Source organism: Anabrus simplex, chromosome 6 (assembly GCF_040414725.1).
Source record: "Anabrus simplex isolate iqAnaSimp1 chromosome 6, ASM4041472v1, whole genome shotgun sequence".
NCBI classification, from domain to species: Eukaryota; Metazoa; Arthropoda; class Insecta; order Orthoptera; family Tettigoniidae; genus Anabrus; species Anabrus simplex.
Genome location: NC_090270.1, coordinates 109,443,090 through 109,464,220, shown reverse-complemented (window position 1 = coordinate 109,464,220; position 21,131 = coordinate 109,443,090). Strand labels below are relative to the sequence as shown.

Genomic DNA, 21,131 nt, shown 5'->3' with positions numbered 1-21,131 from the left:
ATCGGGAAGTGATATTTTCCAGAAGTGAAACGACTGTGACTATGCAAAGCAAGAGATTACTGCAGAAGTGGCAGACAGCGCAGATGAAGAAACTGCCTCAGCTGTAATAACTTCCTCTGCTGTTTACCGATTGTGGTGAGAGGTATATTTCGTCACAAGCACATAACAGATCATCTTCACAGGTGTCCGCCTCCGTAGAGTAACTGTTAGCACCACATCAGTTGCCGTCCTTGGAGGCCCGGGTTTGACTTCCAGTACTGCCAGAAATTTAAGAATAGCAGGATGACTGGTATGTAGTTAAAATGGTACATGCAGCTCACTTCCACTTGGGGTGTACCTGAAAAGAGCTGCCATCACCTCTGGATGAAGAACACGAGTTTACTTTACCTTCACAGGTGTGCCTGGTATCAAAAAGCATTTCGAATCTGTTTTAGATGCTTTTCTGCTGTTTTTGGCGATCAAATGATTGACCTAATTGTTCGAGGGACAAATAGGTATACGGCAGAAAGTATACTTGATGCACCCTTGAGACCAAGTGGGAGCCAGTGACAGGGGAGGAAATGTATGTGTTGGGGCTTCTAATGTTTATGGTGATAATGCAGAAACCCACCCTGAAGAGCTATCTCACCAGGGATGGATTTTTTAAAAGGCCCTGCATTCTCTCGAATAACGGCAAGGGACAGGTTTGAACTCATCTTGCGGCATTTACATTTTGTTGACAATTCTACACGGGATACATATACAGGGTCTAAAAAGCTTTTTGAAATTTAGCCTTTCCTAAAAATTATATACTAACATTCTGAGACTGCCTACATTTCCAATGAAAATATTTCATACTTATTTTGTAGGTATGTCTGTAATAAATAGATACCAAATGTGGAACTTATCCAAATTATATATGGTTTGGCAAATATTGGGGGTGGTTATGGATAACCCTGAACTGTTGTCAACACAAATATTACCGCAAAATATCGATAATGATCTTGGTAAGTAGTCCTGAAATTTTCATTACAGTACGTTTCGTAGATTTTGCATTAATTTTTTAACCTGCTGGTTTCCAAGCCTCTGTTGAGGTTCAAATTATATTGCCTGAGAAGTAAGCAGCTTGGGATTAAACTGCTGGCTTGAGAGGTTAATGTCACACGAATTCACTTAGATCTTTTGGCACCGATGGGATATCGATGGCCTAGAACTGAGAAGGAAGCAGCCGTAGCCTTAATTGAAGTAACAAAAATGAGAAACTGTGGAAAACCATCTTCGGAACTGCCAATGATAGCATTCAAACCCACTACCTCCTGAATGCAAGCTCACAGCTATGCAACTTTAATCATGTAGCAAACACACAGTCAAGTATTAAATGTAAATGTTCAAAATCATGAAGTAATGTTTTTAAAAATACAAATAGAACTCCAGTACTTCGAGCCGGGGCCTGCTCCATGCGCAAACTTTGCAACTTTTCAATTATTGCAAAGTCTTTCTGTTCCACCATGATCTAGGTATTACTTTTCAATTTCTTCACCTCTTGCCTAAGAGTGAATTGACCAAATTTATTCCATGAATAAATTTTACAGTACCTTATGATTTTAATGTTTTATTCTTTACAGTGAAGATGATTATAATTGTGGTTCCAGTAGTTTTAAAGTTTTGATTTTTTATAACTGGCAAGGAGGATAATTACAAGAAGTGAACTGTGCTAGAAGTTGTCAAGAAGAAACAGGACATACTTTCTGGCAACTTTAATAAAAATAATATTGAGAGAATGATGCCCATGTCTATCAACATAAACCTCTATGTGCTCAGTATGAGCATAAAAATTAATGAGAACACAGTCAACACACCCACACACAGAAGGAAAGCCACCCTTCATTAGAAATTCTTTCGCTATATTATGTGGGTTATCAGGCCAACCTACTATGTTAGGAAATAGGCCTATTGCATTTAATATAGCATCTATGGTTTTAGTAAGAAATCTGCAAATAGTTGATTTTGATGTCTCGTGCATTGCTGCTACACCGTCCCGCTGGGTACCATTTCTTCACCAATGTAAGCATATAGAAATTTGTTCTTTTTCCAAAATGGATTGACTTCGTTTTGCTGCAAGTTTCAATAAATGACCAATCATTTAAAGAATACAGTCAGCTTGTACTGGGGTAACGTGAAAACACTCGCAAAATTCTGTCGAAGTGAGGTTATGAAAATTAATCGTGTCTTTGTACATTCTATTGTTGGATTCATCACTGTCTTCACTTGATACAAGCTCTCGTCGTAACATGTTTTTATCACTAAATCAAATTCTACACCAAGAAACTAGTGTAGGTACTTATTAATTAACAGCTGAAAAGGGAATTGATTCTTTGCAAGATTTCTGAAAAGTTTTCACTTCCTTTCTTTGCACTTTGCATTTCTGTACCAATGGAGGAACATAACAGGCTTGAAAAGTGAAAAGGGTTACGTAACGCATACCTATCTACGAAATGTCAATGTAATATTTGTACCAAATGGAACATAATAATTGCTTTTACAAAAATAAAGTCGAAAATCTGTGGTAAATTAAGAAATAGTAAGAAATATTTTACTCGCAGAGAATGATATGGATATATACTTTACTACCGTACAACTTTTTTTTTCTGCTACGTCACAACGCTTCCGCATGTGTTTTGTTTGTCTAACACTTTCGAGTGAGATGTCTTTGGTCACTGAAGTTGTTTGCATTAATTAGGTGTTTTCTTCATGTTGCTCATTCGTTTTGTGCCCCAACTCATTCATTAAATGATATATTTATTGGTCCAGGGATCATGCTATTTTCCTTTCTACAAAAAGTAACATACAGTATTTACTGGTCCAGGGATCATGCTATTTTGCTGTTTGAACTGACCGCGCTAGTCATATGGACAAAGATAATGAGAATCACAGACATAGCACTCCCATTCGTCGGAGCTCGCCCTGGACCTCAAGAAAGAAACATAAGACTGTACGAGCAGCGGAATACAACATAAGGAAGTCCTGTCTACAGCCCATAAGTACGTGTACATATTTCTCTAGTAACAACGGTATTTCTTAATTTACCGCAGGTTTTTCACTTCATTTGTGTAAAAGGAATTATTATGTTCCATTCGGGACCAATATTACAGTGACATTTCGTAGATAGGTATGCAGTACATAACCAGTGAAAAGATTCCTAACTTTTCACTTTGCAAGACAAATCTGAAAAGTGATGGAACAAAATCTGAACTGGAAAGTGCAAAGTAAAAAGCTGCAAAGTTCATTTGTGGAAACGGTCCCTACTAGTATTACCTCATTGGGCCTGAGCCACGGAATAGTTTTGGGTTTCATCTTAATGGACCAAATGTCGGTCCACAAAACTGTTCTTTTGTCTTGCTATACTACATAATTCAACTTTTCCTCAAGCAATGGCATACAGAGTTGTAATTGTGATTTGTGTAGAGACTCTTGCCTACAATGTTATATGACCTTTGCTAAAGTATTGATAGTGTGCCTGGTAATATTAGTTTGAATTGGGCGATCTCTAGACTTGTGGATTTGTTTGTAAACAACATGGCTGCCAATAAACGACTGAAAGTTACCAATATACAACCCCCTTTTAGAGAATAACAATCATTACTCATTACGAATGCAATTCTTTCGGTGAAATTGGAAGTAATAGTAACAGTTCTGGTGAATGAAGTGACGTGGATATTGAAGAGGAAGTGCAAGGAGATAACTATGTTACAGCTTAACAGGCAGTCAGAGTACGGACTTGCGATGCTAATAAAATAAGTTTTTTGTTTCTGTGGTTTGTGATGTGAATGCCGCTGGACATGACCTTATTCAACTCCTATGTTGCATACCAGAGTATTGTTTGGAGAAAGATATGCTACACCATTTTTAGAGTAGATGTAGCTGAAGGAATTATCAGCAATGCCAGTCCTCCAGTGCAGAGAATTTCAGAGATCTTCACTGGCTGATTACCCCATTAAACATGACGAACTAAGTACACTGATACACGGACGTAAATAAAACTACAACTATTTAATAATTAAACTTATACTGTACTTATGCTATGCTAAACTGTAAACTACGCTATACTGTACTATACTAGAGAGATAAAACTTATATGATAAAACACTAATTACTGGAGGAAAATGCAAATGATCACGAACCGTACCGAATACCATACACGTTGAACAAGATAGGTTAACCACGTGGTGAATGTAAATATCAGACTTGGCAACTAGGTTTCGAGATCGTGCTCTGCCGATATAAATCGATATAAATGGCAGGCTGGGATTGGTTGGATGTCTATGCTTTGGTGCACAACCACCAGACAGAGCCAAAATCGGCCTAAACGTCAATTTAGAAGTAGAGCCGTGCAGAGTATAGGTTGACATCAAAAAACTAGATTCATTTCCCTACTTTTATTCCACCCACTGCAGCAATGTAATTGCCTTCCAGAGCCATTAACATAAAGAGAGCTGAAGTGATGTGGTTTTTCCAGAAACGTCAAATTCCACTGCCTCAAGGCTTACCACACACTTATCAGCTACTGAGAAAAATGACAGGTGTGAAGCAACATTAATTCATGTTTTGTATTCATGTATACTAGCAGTTTCCCGCTGGCTCTGCCCGCAATGTACAAAGTATGGTGTTGTTCGTTACTATCCTCAAGGATGTTTTTGCAAAGTTTCGAGTTAATGAAATAAAGCACATGATCTGCTGTGGTAATAGAATGTAATATTATGTCAACGAAACACTTGAAAATACATCACACAAAGAAATTGAATTAAACGTTCCTTGGAACAAAACTACGCGCCGAACTGTTAAAAAGTCCTTCAAAGATCTTCGTCATGGAGATAAATGTACTCATAACTTTTCTCAGAATTGACCAATTTAAGTACTTGCCACCTCAAAAGATAGCGCTTGATCCACCGAGTGTTTTTAGACCAAAATGAACTGCGTACCTCAATTAGAACGAAAGATGTAAGTACTTCAATGAGAAAAAATATTGAAGAAATGAGACGTCAAATTGAATGTGCACTCATAACTTTCCTCAGAATTATGGCCGCTTTCTGGTACACCACAGTTACCTGTAAGTTACCTAAATGCGCTTGTAACTTTAACTGCACTGTTAACTTTAATGAGTTTCCGGAAACTTAAATCCAGATTTATAAGCCCTGGTAATAAACAGTGCAGTTATCGTCATGTTTAGGATCTGTCGTCCTCCAATAGATGTCTCTACGCAAATGATTTTAGGGTAATTTTGGTAATATCTAGTTACTTTTACTAGCAGAAGTTTTCTACAATGAAAAATGGTTAGCAAATATGTACACAGTCATCTCAAACAATCTGATTAGCATGTAATAATCTCTCATAATATGAATATACAGTTTGTACGATCAAATAATGCAAACATATATATTTCCCATTCTTTCTTATTCACAGTACGCAGTCATCGTCTAAATTGCACCTTGATCGTTGTCAGTAAAATTATAAAAATACACAGCAATTTCCAAACAGATCACTTTTTACTGATCCAGAACACAAGCGTAAACGAAAAAAATCCATAAATGAAAACGTGCAGCACACTTTGGAACCCATCATTCCGGCACTGAAGTTCTGCACTGATGGTGCGATATCCACTTGTTCCCGCTGCAACTATTGCAGATTTTTTTTTTTGTAGATTGCAAACAAACCGAAAACTCCTACTTAAAACATGCATATGCCGTTTTTCTCTTCAAGGATGCTGGATATGTACGGTAAGATTGCCGTTTCTTAAGTTTTTCTTCCGTATCTTGACGCCGAGTCTTACGTACAAAATGTTGCTTATTCCCGTTCGTATCTCTCTGGGAACTCATTTATCATTCTTCTTTGACATGTAATTTCACCTGATCAGATGCCAAACCCTTCAAGAATTCCATTTTTTTCCGGGCTTTCATGGCACAACACAAAAGCATTACAATCTGCGATCTCCAACAGCCAAAAGAAAATAGCCATATCACTCAATTTTTCATCAGTACTGTAGTTCCTTAATGTACTCCTCGAACTGAGAATTTGTATTTCATAATAACTGCAACGGACTAGTAATTTGAGATGTTTTACTTACACTGAGCACGCAACATGCATTGACAAAAATACTCTCGTAACTGCTCACGTGAAGTCCACTTGAGAATTTCAATCGACCCTAGCAAGCTAACCCCGACCTAGGGTGTGAAGTGTGTTGACAAAGATAAGAAGATGACATAACCTACAGCTCCCTGCAAGATTTTTAATTAAGTCCAGATGTTTTATTTTTACCTCACGTTACTGGTTAAAGAATATAATAACATTAAAAAGGCAATGAAAAATCTATATTTATTATTCAGCAGACTTATATTAAATGCATTCTGGTACCTAAGATATTTATTATTTACTACAAATGTAAATATTCCATAATTTCAGACTGGGTGTTAATTAACTGTTGGTGGGACACATGAATCAAAGCCTGACGAAAGAGATCTTAATTCTACTGTAAACAAAAAGATCAATTTGAGCCTGATGAAAATCCATTTGATTCGAGTTCTATTTTATTTACGATTCATTTCCCGTATTGCAAGATACATCTACATTAGAGGCGTCATACTCCGAGAAGACTATAACCTAAACAGATGACAGGGACAGATGACACCATTTAAGTGGAATCAGTGACTAAAAACCAGTGATAACAGTGGAAGTAAATGTACTGACTAAAATAATGTTGACTCCAGCACACCCAAGCACGTTAAAACTACAATGAATGACTGTAAATATATTATAACCAGTTCATTATCACGTATTAATGTTTACGAAACTAATATAAGACCTCGTACGAGTGGTGCCTCATAGCGGTATATGTTAGAATCAGTTCTAACAAAGAGGTAACTACAGCACTGCTGCAGTTACCAGTTGTTGCGCAGATAACTGTGAACAAGCCGATAACTGTTGTTTCGGAAACTCGTTTTAAACGTATCACCATGTTAAGTCATTGATAACTATGCATCTACAGATAACTGTCAATTCCAGAAACCGGCCATTAACCAATTTGAATAGTTAAGAGCTGAAATGAAAGATCTTGATCCACTGAGTGTTCTTAGGCCAAAACGAACCGCATACCTCAATTAGAACCAAAGATGATTGGTTCAAAGAGTCAAAATTGAAAAACCAAATAATTTGGGGAAGGCGGAAGTTAAGTGATTTATAGTACCTGATGACAAATCTGTGCATGAATACCTTTCAGTTAAAAAAAAGAATGAAGAAGTTGACCGGATAGAATGGCCAGAATGACTGACTTTAGTTTTCATAAATTTTTTTAATATCATGTTTATTTAAGTCTTTAATGCTCTTGTAAATAAGAAATTTCTCAGATGTGAAGCATCACTATTTCCTTCAAAATAAACCCAGCTCCAATGCAGTTTCAGTCCAACTAACACGCAGGACTCAGCAGGTTAAGAAAATTGAACTTTTTCAAAAGTACTTTTAAACCCCATTTATACATTTCTCACACTTTTTTTTAAAAAAAAACAATGTGCATAAATAAACCTACCTCCACACCTCCACTGCAGACTGGCAGGTACCTTTAGGTTGATTTTTGAGGAGTCCTTACCGCTTCTTTGTTTGTCCCTTCACTATTTGAGCTTGTGCGTCCATCTGGTTAATGACATTTTGTTAGAAACAATCTCTTAGCCAGCAACACCTGACTTATCGTAAAAATTAGCACATGTAACATTGACCAAAGTTTCAATCGTCAAAATGATGGGAGAACCTCCCCAAAAACTGATGCACTATGACAAAGATTTTATTAAATTTATATCTTGTGGAAGACAGTGATGGCGAAGAACTTCCTAAAGAGACTACCGCTCATGACCCACTTCAAGTGTTTTGCAGGGCTAGATACTGCAGTGCAGTACATTGAGTAGCAAGTGGTAACTGACACCATGTTTCTTAGGAAATGGTTCAGCACTGCTGCTCAAAAATGAGGGTCTGTTTTAAAAGAAGAGACTGAACAATTTCTTTAAAATTTAGATTTGTGTTCCTTTTAAATTTGGTAATTTTCGCCCATAATGGATTAAATTCTAAAGGAAACAAAGGCAACATAAAAGTTAGAGGGGATATGAAAAAATTGTTTGGGGATGACAGGTTTATTTTTTTACAATTTGCTCTGCGTCGCACAGACACAAAGGTCTTATGGCGATGAGGAGTTAGGAAAGGGTTACAGGAGTGGGAATGAAAATGGTATGAAAATGGAGAACCACAGAAAACCATCTTTAGGGCTGCCGAAAGTGGGGTTTGAATCACTCTCATGAATGCAAGCTCACAGGCACGTGCCTCTAACTGCACGGCCAACTCGCTCCGTGGATGACTGATCTGGGGAGACGACTAGGTTTCAAGATTTACCACATAAAATCTGCATTCTAACAATTGTTCTCGAGTACAATTGTTTCGAATGCTTCACTGAAAACTGTGTAAAAATTCTCGCTGTTCCATTTATGGCATTTATTTCAGAGCAGCATACAGCAGTTCTGACCGGGTGGCTTACTTGTGTTGAGGATGATTTAAATCTGATTTCTAAGTGTGCGCATTGGACTATTAAAGCTGAAGTGATTAGATTAACACTGCGTTGTAATTTGACGTCTATTCATGGTAGGTTGAATGTATATATGTAAAATTAGTGCTGTTTACTTAAGTTATGGATTTTAGTTCCTATTTGGACAGCGGGAAACTCATTTAAACAGTAGTTGAAGTTTGCTAGGAACGTAGTGTTATCTTTCGATAATGTCTAGTTAGGAGTCTCCCCGCTATTCCATTGGGCTTGCTTTGTGTGTGCTGTCTCAGCGCGGAGACCCCTAACTACACATCATCGAAAGACAACACTAAGTTCCTACCAAACTTCAACTACAGTTTAAAAACAATTTCCCCCTGTACAAACAGAAACTAAAATCCTTAAGAACCTAAGTAATCAACACTAATTTCATATCTCTCTACATTCAAACCATAAATATTAATCAAATTACACATAGTGTTACTGACAGTAACAATTTGCTCCTAAAAACCAAACCAAACCCCATGGCACTACAGTCCTTGAAGGGCCTTGGCCTACCAAGCGACTGCTGCTCAGCCCGAAGGCCTGCAGATTACGAGGTGTCGTGTGGTCAGCAAAACGAATCCTCTCAGCCATTATTCTTGGCTTTCTAGACCGGGGCCGCTATCTCACGGTCAGATAGCTCCTCAATTCTATTAACGTAGGCTGAGTAGACCACTAACAAGCCCTCAGGTCCCGGTAAAAATCCCTGACCTGGCCAGGAATCGAACCTGGGGCCTCCGGGTAAGAGGTAGGCACTCTACCCCTATACCACAACTTGCTCCTAGAAGAGGAAAAAAAAGAAGACAACACTCACCAAAACTTTTTCATTAGTGCACATTCTTCATAGACTGGAATGTTACCATGCTTTTGTAAGCATTACCAAACATTTTACCAGTGTTGAACGTAGTTTAATCAATTTTAAACATTACGCTAGGTTTTATTGTCTGTCAGTTTTTGTACGGCATACTTTTCAGCTGAAGATGTTCCACAAATCGGGACGAAACATGTACTAATTGGAGCGTAAGCTAAGTCCAAAATAGATGATAAGCTAAGTTTATGTAATCATAGATGAGCCTTTAAAAGGTATTGGAGGATGGAAATCATCTCTTATAACCAAAGTTGAACAGTTAATACAAACATCTGTAGATTAACCCTAGAAGAACAGCAGGCCATCTTCCTGGAAGACCATGCAGTAATTAAGTACCTTAATCATTACTGAGGACTAAAGCAGACCCTACACGGTCAGTAATACTGATTCAATAATACTGACAGTACGCAGCAATATTGTAGCGACATTACACTATCATTATTACTGTCAATATTTTGGTCAGTACTAGTGCACTTGCTTACCATTGCGGTATTCTCACTTCACAAATAAAAAGTCAATAACCGTCAATACGGAATGAGATTTATAGCATGCAATTGCAGTATTCTACCAAAATGGATCGTAAATGATGGGCATGTGTAGCTATCATATTAGCATTCTGCACGAAACGCAGTGTTAAACGTCAACAGTGAGTTAAAGATTGGCTAAGGAAAAGAGAAGAGCATTCTCATGTGAAGCTGTTTAGGGAAATATACTGAAGCAGAAGATAACGAGATCTCCGAATGAATGAGGGTACTTTTGCGAAATTACTAGGAATGGTAGAGACTTTTCTAATAAGGCAAAATGCAAATATGCGGACCTGTTTATTGATGGCAAAGAGAATAATGGTGACATTGAGGTATCTTGCAACTGGTAGAAAGATTTAAAGATTTCAAGTTTTCCGCTATAATGTCACCAGTTTCCATCAGTACAGCAGTTATGGAAACTTGAAGTATTGTGCTACCGGTACGGTTATTTCGGCAGCATTTCATATAGCTCGATAAACTTTGCAATAGGCCTACTTGGGGGTTTCACAAGCTCGTCTACTGTGCCTTGGTGAGAAACGCATTTGTCGCACATCGCTGGTCCCTTATAACCGACAGAAATAATGACGAGCGCAATCACACGGTCAGTATAACCGTCAGTATCCCCCACCACTCTACAGTACTGATGCCCGCAGATCACGAAATCCAGATCTGTTTCAGTACTGGCCGTCATTCCATCATTCCAGTCCACACACTATCAGTATTACTGTCAATATTTTTCTGTACTGACAGTTTTATTGACCATGTAGGGTCTGCTTCAGAAGCACATGGCAACTAACTTTGTTGAACCTACCAAAACTGAACACTTGATGTTTCAAAGATTTGCGTGAGTGATGGTGATTACTGCCTGGAAAAAGATGAAAAGATGAAAGCAGTGAGTGAGTGATGACAACTGGGGTGCGCTTCAGAGGTTCCAAAAAGGAATTAAGATCGTGTCAATTTTGTAGATATATATTGTTTGGAAGATATTAAAAAATATTAAAAATTGTTGCATGCATAAACATCACAATACTTCTAAACTTCCAAAAATCGTATTTTAAAAATAAGTTTATCCCGAAAATTCCAATTTGTGTGCCTAAAAAGGGAATATTTTACTTAATTCCACTAGTTTAATTATTAATTTTGTTATAATTCTATATGATTATATTATTTGTGTTACACTTACCATAATTATATAGAAGAGACTTTCAAATTTGTATTGATTTATAACAGTGGTCCCCAAACTTAATTTGGTGCCCACCTTTGGAAGCTCTGCAAATCCATTACCCCCTCCCTTTTCTATTATTACGAACACATTTTCTCAGAAACACTTTTGAGAATAATTAAATTTTTTACAATTGCCATTACATCGATAGGTCTTCATGATGCCGACAGTGGGGTTTGAACTCACTTATCTGCCGAATGCAAACTCACAGCTGTGCACCGTTAATTGCATGGCCAACTCACTCAGTATAATGTAGAAAAAATGTGAGGATTCCATAATTCACAATAGTGCATAGGAATTGATTTTAACAAAAACTAGGTAGTAAAGTGAAGTGTGAAATGAAACTTTTGTTTCATATCCAAAGTTTGGGCCTAAAGAGAAATGTAAATAAATTATTTCCAGTCACATTAATCTACCTGAAAATTAAAACAATTATTACATACGTAGTTCAGTATTTAATGTCAGATTCAAAAGTTTGAATACTCGAGTTTAAACTTCTATTTAAAAAAATCAATGCGTGCACCAATCACAAATCTAATTGCACAAAATTATAGCTAGGCCTACATTCTTTTTGCATTTAATAGTGGTATACAACATTTGTTGTGTATTTCTGCAGCTGTTTTAATAAATAAAAAATTTAAAAAAGAAGACCGTAGAATGCAAAAACGACAACCTCAACTTTAAAACTAAGCAACAACAAAACGATCCAGCCAAACACGATAATATTTTAATAAGTCATAGCCTTACGTGTCCCAAACAAGATTTCAACTCACAAGAGTTTACCACAATACCTTCGAAAGTTATGTTTTATTTTAATGGGTTTCTCAGTTCTGCAAAGTCTGACAAAGCTACAATTAACATCGTTATTAGTGCTGGAATTACTGTTTTCATAATTGATATTTAAAGCAAACCTAGATGTATCCATAGATAGTTGCAAAGATGGCACTAGATTTGAACCCTGAGGACTGTCGACCATGGGAATGGCCAAGGAAAAGATAGCTTGACATGAGGAAGACTTGTTTGGTGAGCATTACTCTAGTTGATGCCAAAGACCTGAAGCGATAGAAAGCAAATTGCAGAAAAGCGGACCTTGCAATTAAGCAGGATAAACGCTTGTCAGAAGAATGTTCTGCTGAGAAGAATTTAGAATAATGCAAGTCCTACTGAAAGAAGTTTGGCAGAAATATGGGTTAACAATGTCAGACCCAACTGAAAGCACAGAAGGGGACAAATTACTTACCTAAGTTTACTCTGAATTTCTATCTCTCTTAAGACCTGGTGTTCGCATCTTCCTTTGATCACTTCAGACTTGAACATCACCTTGATAGCAACCATGTAGTGTGTGAACTTCTCTCGGGCTAAGTACACACGGCCAAACTTGCCACGGCCAAGAGGACGACCTATTTCAAAGTCACTTAGCGACCATACTTTCCTGTAAAAACAAATCAGATACACATTTTCATATAGCGGTCATTTTCACTGAATAAATAAATCAAGTTAAATATGAAGTATTACATAACACAAATAAATGTTACTGAAACCAACTTAGATATGCATGGTGCCCGCTAGTGACCTAAATCTCTTTTCCCTGTGTTAAATGTAGTCGGACGTGGTACATAAAAGTGACAGTTGAGTATGATTATCATACTTGACAATCATTTTGAAACATGTTTTGCACAAATAGTTACAATGGCATCAAGAACTTGAAATAAATGTATCATAAGTCAAACAAGGTATACTTTATTATAAAGTGCCAATCCGTGAATTGGGTTATCAGTAATCCTATCCTAAACAGCCACTACAAAAAACACTACAACCAACAAAAATGACAAACTAATGCCCGTGTTCATCAGGGATCTTATTCTTGAACTGGCGTGAATGAGCACCCCAGTATTTTATCACGCTCGTAACAGAAACATACGGGTTAGTGTTCAGGAACTCAGGAATAAGATCCCAGTTCCTGTAGCAAATGGAAGTGTTGTTTGAATACATATGCTGGTAAACTAGTGTGCATAGAACCAAGCAACAATGACACATTCCTTTCTTAGAATTTTTTCTGTGATAATTTATCCTTAACCTTCCAAGGGCCGGTTCTACCATCTGCTGGTAAAGTGGCTGGCAGCTGCCCGGGAGATAAACTACCTGGAGGTGTAAATCGGCTGGTACTTTGGCTTGCGTCCAACCACCTCAGCGCAAGCGCTAGGTAGCTACCCGGAGCTAGACACCGATATACGAAGTTGGCTAGACTGATTTTCAGCGATTTCTCCCTTTCGAGTGTGGTGCTATCTATCGTCAGATGCATGAAACCCATTTCGATTGTCTTATTTCCCTGTGCTTGCGTCTGCTGATTATCACCAAAAAGCCTAATAAGGGGAGTCTTAAGAGTTATGGACAACGATTCATGTCAAGCTTTCGTGATTTTAATCTATGATCTTCAATATCAATACCTAATTGGGATTAAAATCTCGAGATTGCATTTTCTTACGCCAGTTATAACCTGCCATGCAAGGCAGCGTTTTTGAAAGGTATTCTCGTAGTAGACTGGTCAAGTCGCTCGCTCCGTAATAGAAGGTACGCAGGTTTTCATCGTATTTCTAATTTACATTTTAAAGTGTATTTTCGTTCCCTGCCGTTGTTCTTAACTCTCTTTTACGCGCTTCCATATACGTATATACACACATCTTCTTTACGGACTTACTACCTTTGAGCATTCTATCTGCAGGCTTCTGTGAATTGATGAAGTATCTCCGCCATGCTCTATTTGCAACCAGTTCTGTGACCTCGTTTAGTTCCAGATGCTTCCATTTATTGATAAAGCATTTCATTTTAATTTTTAACTTTATGAAGATAAAGTTGGAAGGTACTGTAAATGTAAAGAACTAATCGGGATAAATATCCATTCATAGGAAGAGGAATTCGGGAATGGAATAGTTTTCAATTTCTTCGAAATAATTTACAAGCCTATGTAAACAACTAATAGGGAATCTGCTACCTGGGCGACAGTCCTATATGCTATTAATCATAACATCACTTGCTATAAGTAGCATACATATAAAGCAATTTTCCTAGTAGACATAATATTGTGATAAGAACGTATGAAAAGAGGCATACAGATTAACACAACGCTAATAATGGAAATAAAAAAGATTCGTCATAATAAAGACTCGAACCTCCACACTTCGTAATACGAAGCGTACGTGTTATCCACTACGCTACGAAAACGCATGGGTTAGGTAGGATACATACAGTAATATATATCTCGTTTCCGAAAACTGAAAAAGTAGAAAATTAAAGCCCATTTGAAATGATTTCCAAATAGATTTTGATTTTACATCCTTGTAGAGTTTCTTTACGAAAGCTTGACGTATAAAATGTGTTCCTTGCGCTACCGATGCGAGAGGCTGGTGTGACCGTTGCAACTACAGGGAAGCATTAATGTTCAAAATCCTGCAATACAATATCGATCACTGTTACAGTATACTGCTTTTTTCAGTATACTAAGCTAATTTGAGTTGCATATCACCAGAATTACAGCTAATAATGTTCAGCTCTCAGAACTTGCCCGGCAGGTAAAGTCTTATCGGGCCCTCGAAGTGGCCGAGAAATTACGCGCCGGGTAACGACGATTTATGCTGCCGATAGCGCTACCTGGGAGTGGTCGGACGGAAACATCCTTTTACGCGGAGGGCAAATTACGCGCTACTTTACCAGTAGGTGGTAGAACCGGCCCCAAGTGATACAAGTCACTAACGACTCATTTTTTTAGAGCCGTGTTGCTCGGCAACCATTTAATGAATATCGTCAAACTTTCCACTAATCGATAGTTCAGTTCATTGGATATTTAGTGTCAATAACAGTGACAAAAGCATTTATCACCTATCTTGTAGCAGAACCAGTAAAAAATATTGGAAAATAGCATTTTCAATCTTCACGACATTGCTGTATTTGATGCATTTGTTTCGTATATTCTAAGAATACAGATGAGTTTGTGGACTGCTTTGTATTAGATTTAGCAGGCTGAGTTCAGCCTGAACATCCAAGACCCAGCCAACAAAAAGAAAAAAAAATGCATAGGTTGTTCGGAAGATCCTGCCATAAAAAGAAAGTGAAGCAACTTCTGGTGCCCTAAATGTAATTGTGGCCTTCATCCTACTTGCTACCATAAGTTAGAACACTTCTACAGGCTTATAGTAAAGGGGAGGAAAAGAAAAACTCTTGCAAGTGATTCAAAGTAAATAATTATGCCCAAAGAGGAGATTTAAACAGTTTTGGATTTTTGTACATAACTTTGTTCTTTAGTTTTACAGTAAATATGTACTCTTAAGTCTTTTGTTGCTAACAAAATGGTGAACATTGTATGTACTTACCTTTTGTTTCGGTATTTTGTAGTTTTGAAACTATGTACAGTGAAAGATGAAAAATTGTTTTTCTCTTCAAAAGTGAAAAATTGTAATTCACCACCCCCAATAAAATGGAATCAAGGTATTTACCCAATATAACATAATCACATTCTCTAGTTGATATTGAGCAAAAAGATATGTAATCTATATATATATATAAAGTAACTTGTCTTGACTGACCGATTCATCATCGCCGAGCCAAAATTACTGGATGTAAAGAAATGAAATTTTGGGGATATATTCATATTAACATGTAGGTGCTCGCTAAGAGGATTTTTGGATATTCCGTCGCTAAGGGGGTGAAAAGGGGGGTGAAATTTTAAAATGAGTGTATCTATATCTCAAAACTTTGAAAGTTTACAGATGTAAAAATTGGTATTTAGAATCTCCCTTAAAAATAAAGGAACACGTATTATTTTGTTTTCGGAAAATCCAGGGTAAAAAGGGGGTTGAATGCCTTTAATGAGGACACATATATCTCAGAAACTGAAGATATTACAGACCTGAAAATTGGATATCCTTTAAAAATAAAGAAACGCGTAATTTTAGTACGAGTGTATATATATCAAAACTTTTAAATTGTACAGATGTAAAAATTGGTATTTAGAATCCCCTTTAAAAATAAAGAAAAACACATTTTTGTTTTAGGAAAATCCCAATAGGAGGGGCAAATAGGGTGAAAAAGGGATTGATTGCCTTAAATGAGGATACTTATATCTCAGAAACAGAAGATATTACAGACCTGAAAATTGGTATTTGGGATCTCCTTTGAAAATAAAGAAACACGTATTTTTTGTTTTTGGAAAATCCAATTAATGGGGGTTAAACAGGAGTGACAAATTGGGGTGAATTTTTAGAAAGACTATATCTATAGTATATCTAAGAAACGCAAAATGTTACAGACGGAAAAATTTGTATTTGTAATCTCCTGTAAAAGTAAAGAAACATAGGTGATTTGTTTTTAGAAACTCCACTTAAGGGGAACTAAATAGGGGGTGAAATTTTAAAATTAGCATTTCTGCAGTATATCTCAAAAACTTAACATGTTACCAAAGTGAAAAATAGTATTTTTTATCTCTACTAAAAATAAAGAAACAAGTATTTTTTGTTTTCTGAAAAACCACTTGGGTGGAGGGGTAAAAATGGCAACATGGGGTTGAAATTTTTAATCAGGATACTGATATCTCAAAAGCTGAAGACGTTACAGACGTGAAATTTGGTATTTGAAATCTCCTTTAAAATATAGGAATACGTATTTTTTTTTGTTTCTGAAATCTACCTAAAGGTGGGAGAGAAATTGAAAAATTATTTGAATTATTTGTATGAGGATACTACTATCTCAAAACGAAAGATTTTGCAGACATAAAAATTGGTATTTGGAATCTGCTTTAAAATTATTCTTGGAAAATCCAATGAAGTAGGGGGGGAGGTGAAAGAATTTAAAAATTAATTGAATTTATTGTATGAGGATACTTACATCCAATAAAAACTAAAGATGTTACAGACATGAAAATGGGTATTTGGATCTCCTTTAAAAACAAGGAAACAAGCGTTTTGGCAGGAAATCATCTTGGGGGCAGGGGTGAAAAGAAGTTGAATTCCTTTTGTGAGGACACGTATCTCAAAAACTGAAGATGTTTGAGTCGTGATGATTGGTATTTAGAAGACCCTTTACTATTAAAGAAACAAGTGTTTTTAACGGGAAATTCCCTTAAGGGGGGTGTGAAAGGAAGTGAAAAAAGTGAATTCTTTTTAAGGGGATACTTCTTCTTGAGGCGCCTTCTCCTAGCGGAGGTTGGCGGTCCACATAGCCAGCTCTGGACGTGATGTTGCAGCATGGAAAGCATCTTCTGAAGTGCAGTTGTGCCATCTTCGGATCTCCTTCAGCCATGAATTCTTCCTCCTGCCAACAGACCTTTTCCCCTGTATTTTACCTTCAATGATGAGTTGTAATAGCTGGTACTTCTCGCCTCTCATAATGTGACCTAGATATTGGGTTTTTCTTTTTTTTTAAACATTAAGTAATAGTTCTTTTTGTTTCTTCATGCGATGAAGGACTTCGTCATTGAAATTTTCAGCACACGGTATTCGGAGTAGGCGGCGATATAGATACATTTCAAAAGCATCAATTCTTTTTCCTAGATTTTGGTCAAGGGTCCAGCTTTCACATCCAAAGAGAAAAATGGAGAATACATAGCACCGAATCATTCGCATTCTTAATTGCACACTTAGGTCCGATTTTGTAAATAGCTGTTTCATGCTAAAAAATTGCCTTCTGGCCTGTTCTATTCTAGATTTTATCTCCCTCTTGGAATCACATTCCTCATCTAGCACAGTACCCAAGTATTTGAAGGAGGATACTTGTTCAATCTTACTACCGTTTATTGACAGGGTTGCTGGAATTTTTCTTTTAGAGAAGACTACAACTTTGGTCTTGGAAGCGTTGACAAACAGGCCAAACTCTTCACTGCGCTGGACTAATTTGTCTATCATGCGTTGGAGCACAGGTAATTCATTTGCTATGACAACAGTATCATCTGCGTACCTGATATTGTTAATTGCCTGTCCATTTATAACTATCCCGCTGTTTTCCTCCAACAATACCTCCTTAAATATTGCCTCAGAATAAATGTTGAATAAGAGAGGTGACAGCACACAACCCTGGCGAACACCTTTTCTGATTGTAGACGCTTCTGATGTTCTTTGGTCGATTTTGACATCTGCGGTTTGATTCCAGTTCAGTGCGCTGATAATGCGTAAATCGCATTGGTCAATACAAGTCGATCTTAATATCTCTATCATCTTTTCATGCTTCACAGAGTCGAAGGCTTTTTTGTAGTCAATAAAACAAGTATATACATCGACATTCATGTCCCTGCACCTCTGTACTAGTACATTTAAGGAGAAGAGTGCTTCACGTGTGCCGACCCCATTTCGGAAGCCAAACTGGGTCTGCTCCATATAAGATTCACATTTCTTGTAAATCCGGGTGTGTATGATTCGCAGAAATATTTTGAGGACATGGGACATCAAACTAATCATACGGTAATCATCACACTGGGAAGAGTTCTGCTTCTTCGGTATTGGTATGAAAGTTGATCTCAGCCAGTCAGAAGGTATCTTTCCTGATGTATAGATGATGTTGAACAACGATGTTAGTAGACTGAGGCCGGTTGAGTCCTGTTCAGCTATAACTTTAACAACTTCGGCGTAAATTCTGTCTGAACCAGTGGCTTTACCATTCTTCTGAAGTTTAATGGCATTCAATACTTCACTCTTTGTTATTTCAGGACTGGCTTCATTGATTCTTTCGTCAGGTGGTGGAGGATCATCTCTGTCATCATTGAAGAGATATTCGACGTATTCCTTCCATCTTTTAAGTTTTTCTTCAACTCCTAAAATAATCTCATTGTTTGTGTTCCTTAATATTTGTCCGCATCGCTTCTTTTGTAGACCACTCAGCTATTTCACCTTTTTATATAGGTTAAAGTGATCATGCTTCTCCTGAAGTTCCTCGATTTCCTTGCATTTGTCAGACATCCAGGATTCCTTTGCTTCTCTGCATTTTCTACGTATCTCTTTGTGTAGATTTTTGCATTTAACGGGGTCTTTACCTTTATATTTCCCCCTTTCATTCATAAGCTCCAGGATTTCATCAGTCATCCAGTTTTGCTTTTTGCTGCTGTTGACGTATCCTATGTTATTTCCTGGACTTGAGTTATATATCAGAAATGAACAGACGTGAACATTGGTATTCGGAACCTCCTTTAACATAAGGAAACACGCCTTTATTTGGTGGTGGTGGTGGGGGTAAAAATCAACTTAATGGCGGTGGGGTGAAAAAGGAGTTGAGACCAATTGATTTTACTGTTCATAATGTACTTATTCTGATCATGAACTGATCATTTTTAATCTTTCCTGGGTTCGTTTCCAAGAACCATCTTTTCCTTTGGAGAACATAAAGTTAGATTACAGTAGATTCTCCTGCCATATAAATAAAAATGTAAACACATTTGAAATACATCATAGGAATGAAATTAACCGTGCCACTGTTCACCTTTATAATAAGCTCAATAATGCACGGAAGTATATCATTCGTGTCGCCTGAAATCTTGGGCACTTGCCTACGCGTAACGATGGTGCCGGTCACATTGTCAGCAATGACAATGGTAGCAGATGTAATTTACTACCAAGTAGCGGTCTTGCATTTTACTGTGGGTTCCAGACCATCAATAATAATAATAATAATAATAATAATAATAATAATAATAACCTAAATTCAACTAATATTACCCACCCTAATAATAAGGTTCTGGACCGTCGTCAAAGTGTGCGGACAGCGCTAGAAAGGGTCCTGGCTGGGCAATGACTACAATTGCAGCCCGGCCGCGGGTTCAGTACCACCAAGGCACCCAAGACGACACCACGCCGGATCTCCTCAAGGATTTGATCCATATTAAAAATGCTTATAGGAAAAGATGGCAAGGGACCCAACTGACCGGGTGGAATACCTGGACCTAGTCCGGGAAATACGAAATCAATTGCTGGGAAAAAGATTGAAAAATGGGAGGAACTTCGCCATAATCTCTCAAAAAATGAGTCAGATCGCGAATTTTGGCAGATTCTATCAGAAAACGAGTTAGATCGCGAATTCTGGCGAATTCAATTACAAATTGCATTATAATACCGTAGCGAAGCACGGGTATCTTGCTAGTCTATATATATAAAAGAACATGTCCTGACTGACTGATTCATCATCGCCGAGCCTTAACTAATGGACATAATGAAATGAAATTTTGAGGATACATTTATATTACAATGTAGGTGCCCACTAAGGGAGGATTTTTGGATATTCCGTCGCTAAGGGGGTTAAAAGGGGGGTGAATTTTTAAAATGAGTCTCTCTATATCTCAAAACTTTAAAAGTTTACCGATGTAAAAATCGGTATTTAAAATCTCCTTTAAAAATAAAGAAACACGTATCTTTTTGTTTTCGGAAAATCCCACTAGGAGTGAAAAGGGTGAAAAATGGGTTGAATGCCTTTAATAAGGCTACTTATAGTTCATAACTGAAGATATTACAGACCTGAAAATTGGTATCTCCTTTAAAAATAAAGAAACACTTTTTTGTTTTTGGAAAATACAAATAATGGCAGTGAAAATGGGAGGAGGGGGTGAATTTTTAAAATGAGTATACCTCAACACTTGAAAAGTTTACAGATGTAATAATTGGTATTTAGAATATCCTTTAAAAATAAACACATATTTTTTGTTTTCAGAAAATCCCAACAGGAGGGGTGAAAGGGGTGAAAATTGGGTCAAATGCCTGTAATGAGGATACTTATATCTGAGAAACTGAAGATATTACAGACCCGAAAATTGGTATTTGGGATCACCTATAAAAATAAAGGAACATGTATTTTTTGTTTTTGGAAAATCCAAATAGTGAGGAGTGAAAAGGGGGGGGGGGTGGATTTTTAAAATGAGTGTATCTATATCTCAAAAATTTAAAAGTCTGAAGATAT

General features: G+C 37.1%; 1 protein-coding gene across 1 annotated transcript in view; it reads right to left on the bottom strand.

Moving 5' to 3' along the window:
- aurB (aurora B) overlaps positions 1–21,131 on the bottom strand; it is a 118,692-nt gene that overhangs the window by 60,048 nt on the left and 37,513 nt on the right. The window contains exon 2 of the mRNA XM_067149070.2: positions 12,448–12,639. Within this exon, the coding sequence (XP_067005171.1) occupies positions 12,448–12,639 (192 nt within the window). The remainder of the gene's footprint in view (positions 1–12,447; positions 12,640–21,131) is intronic.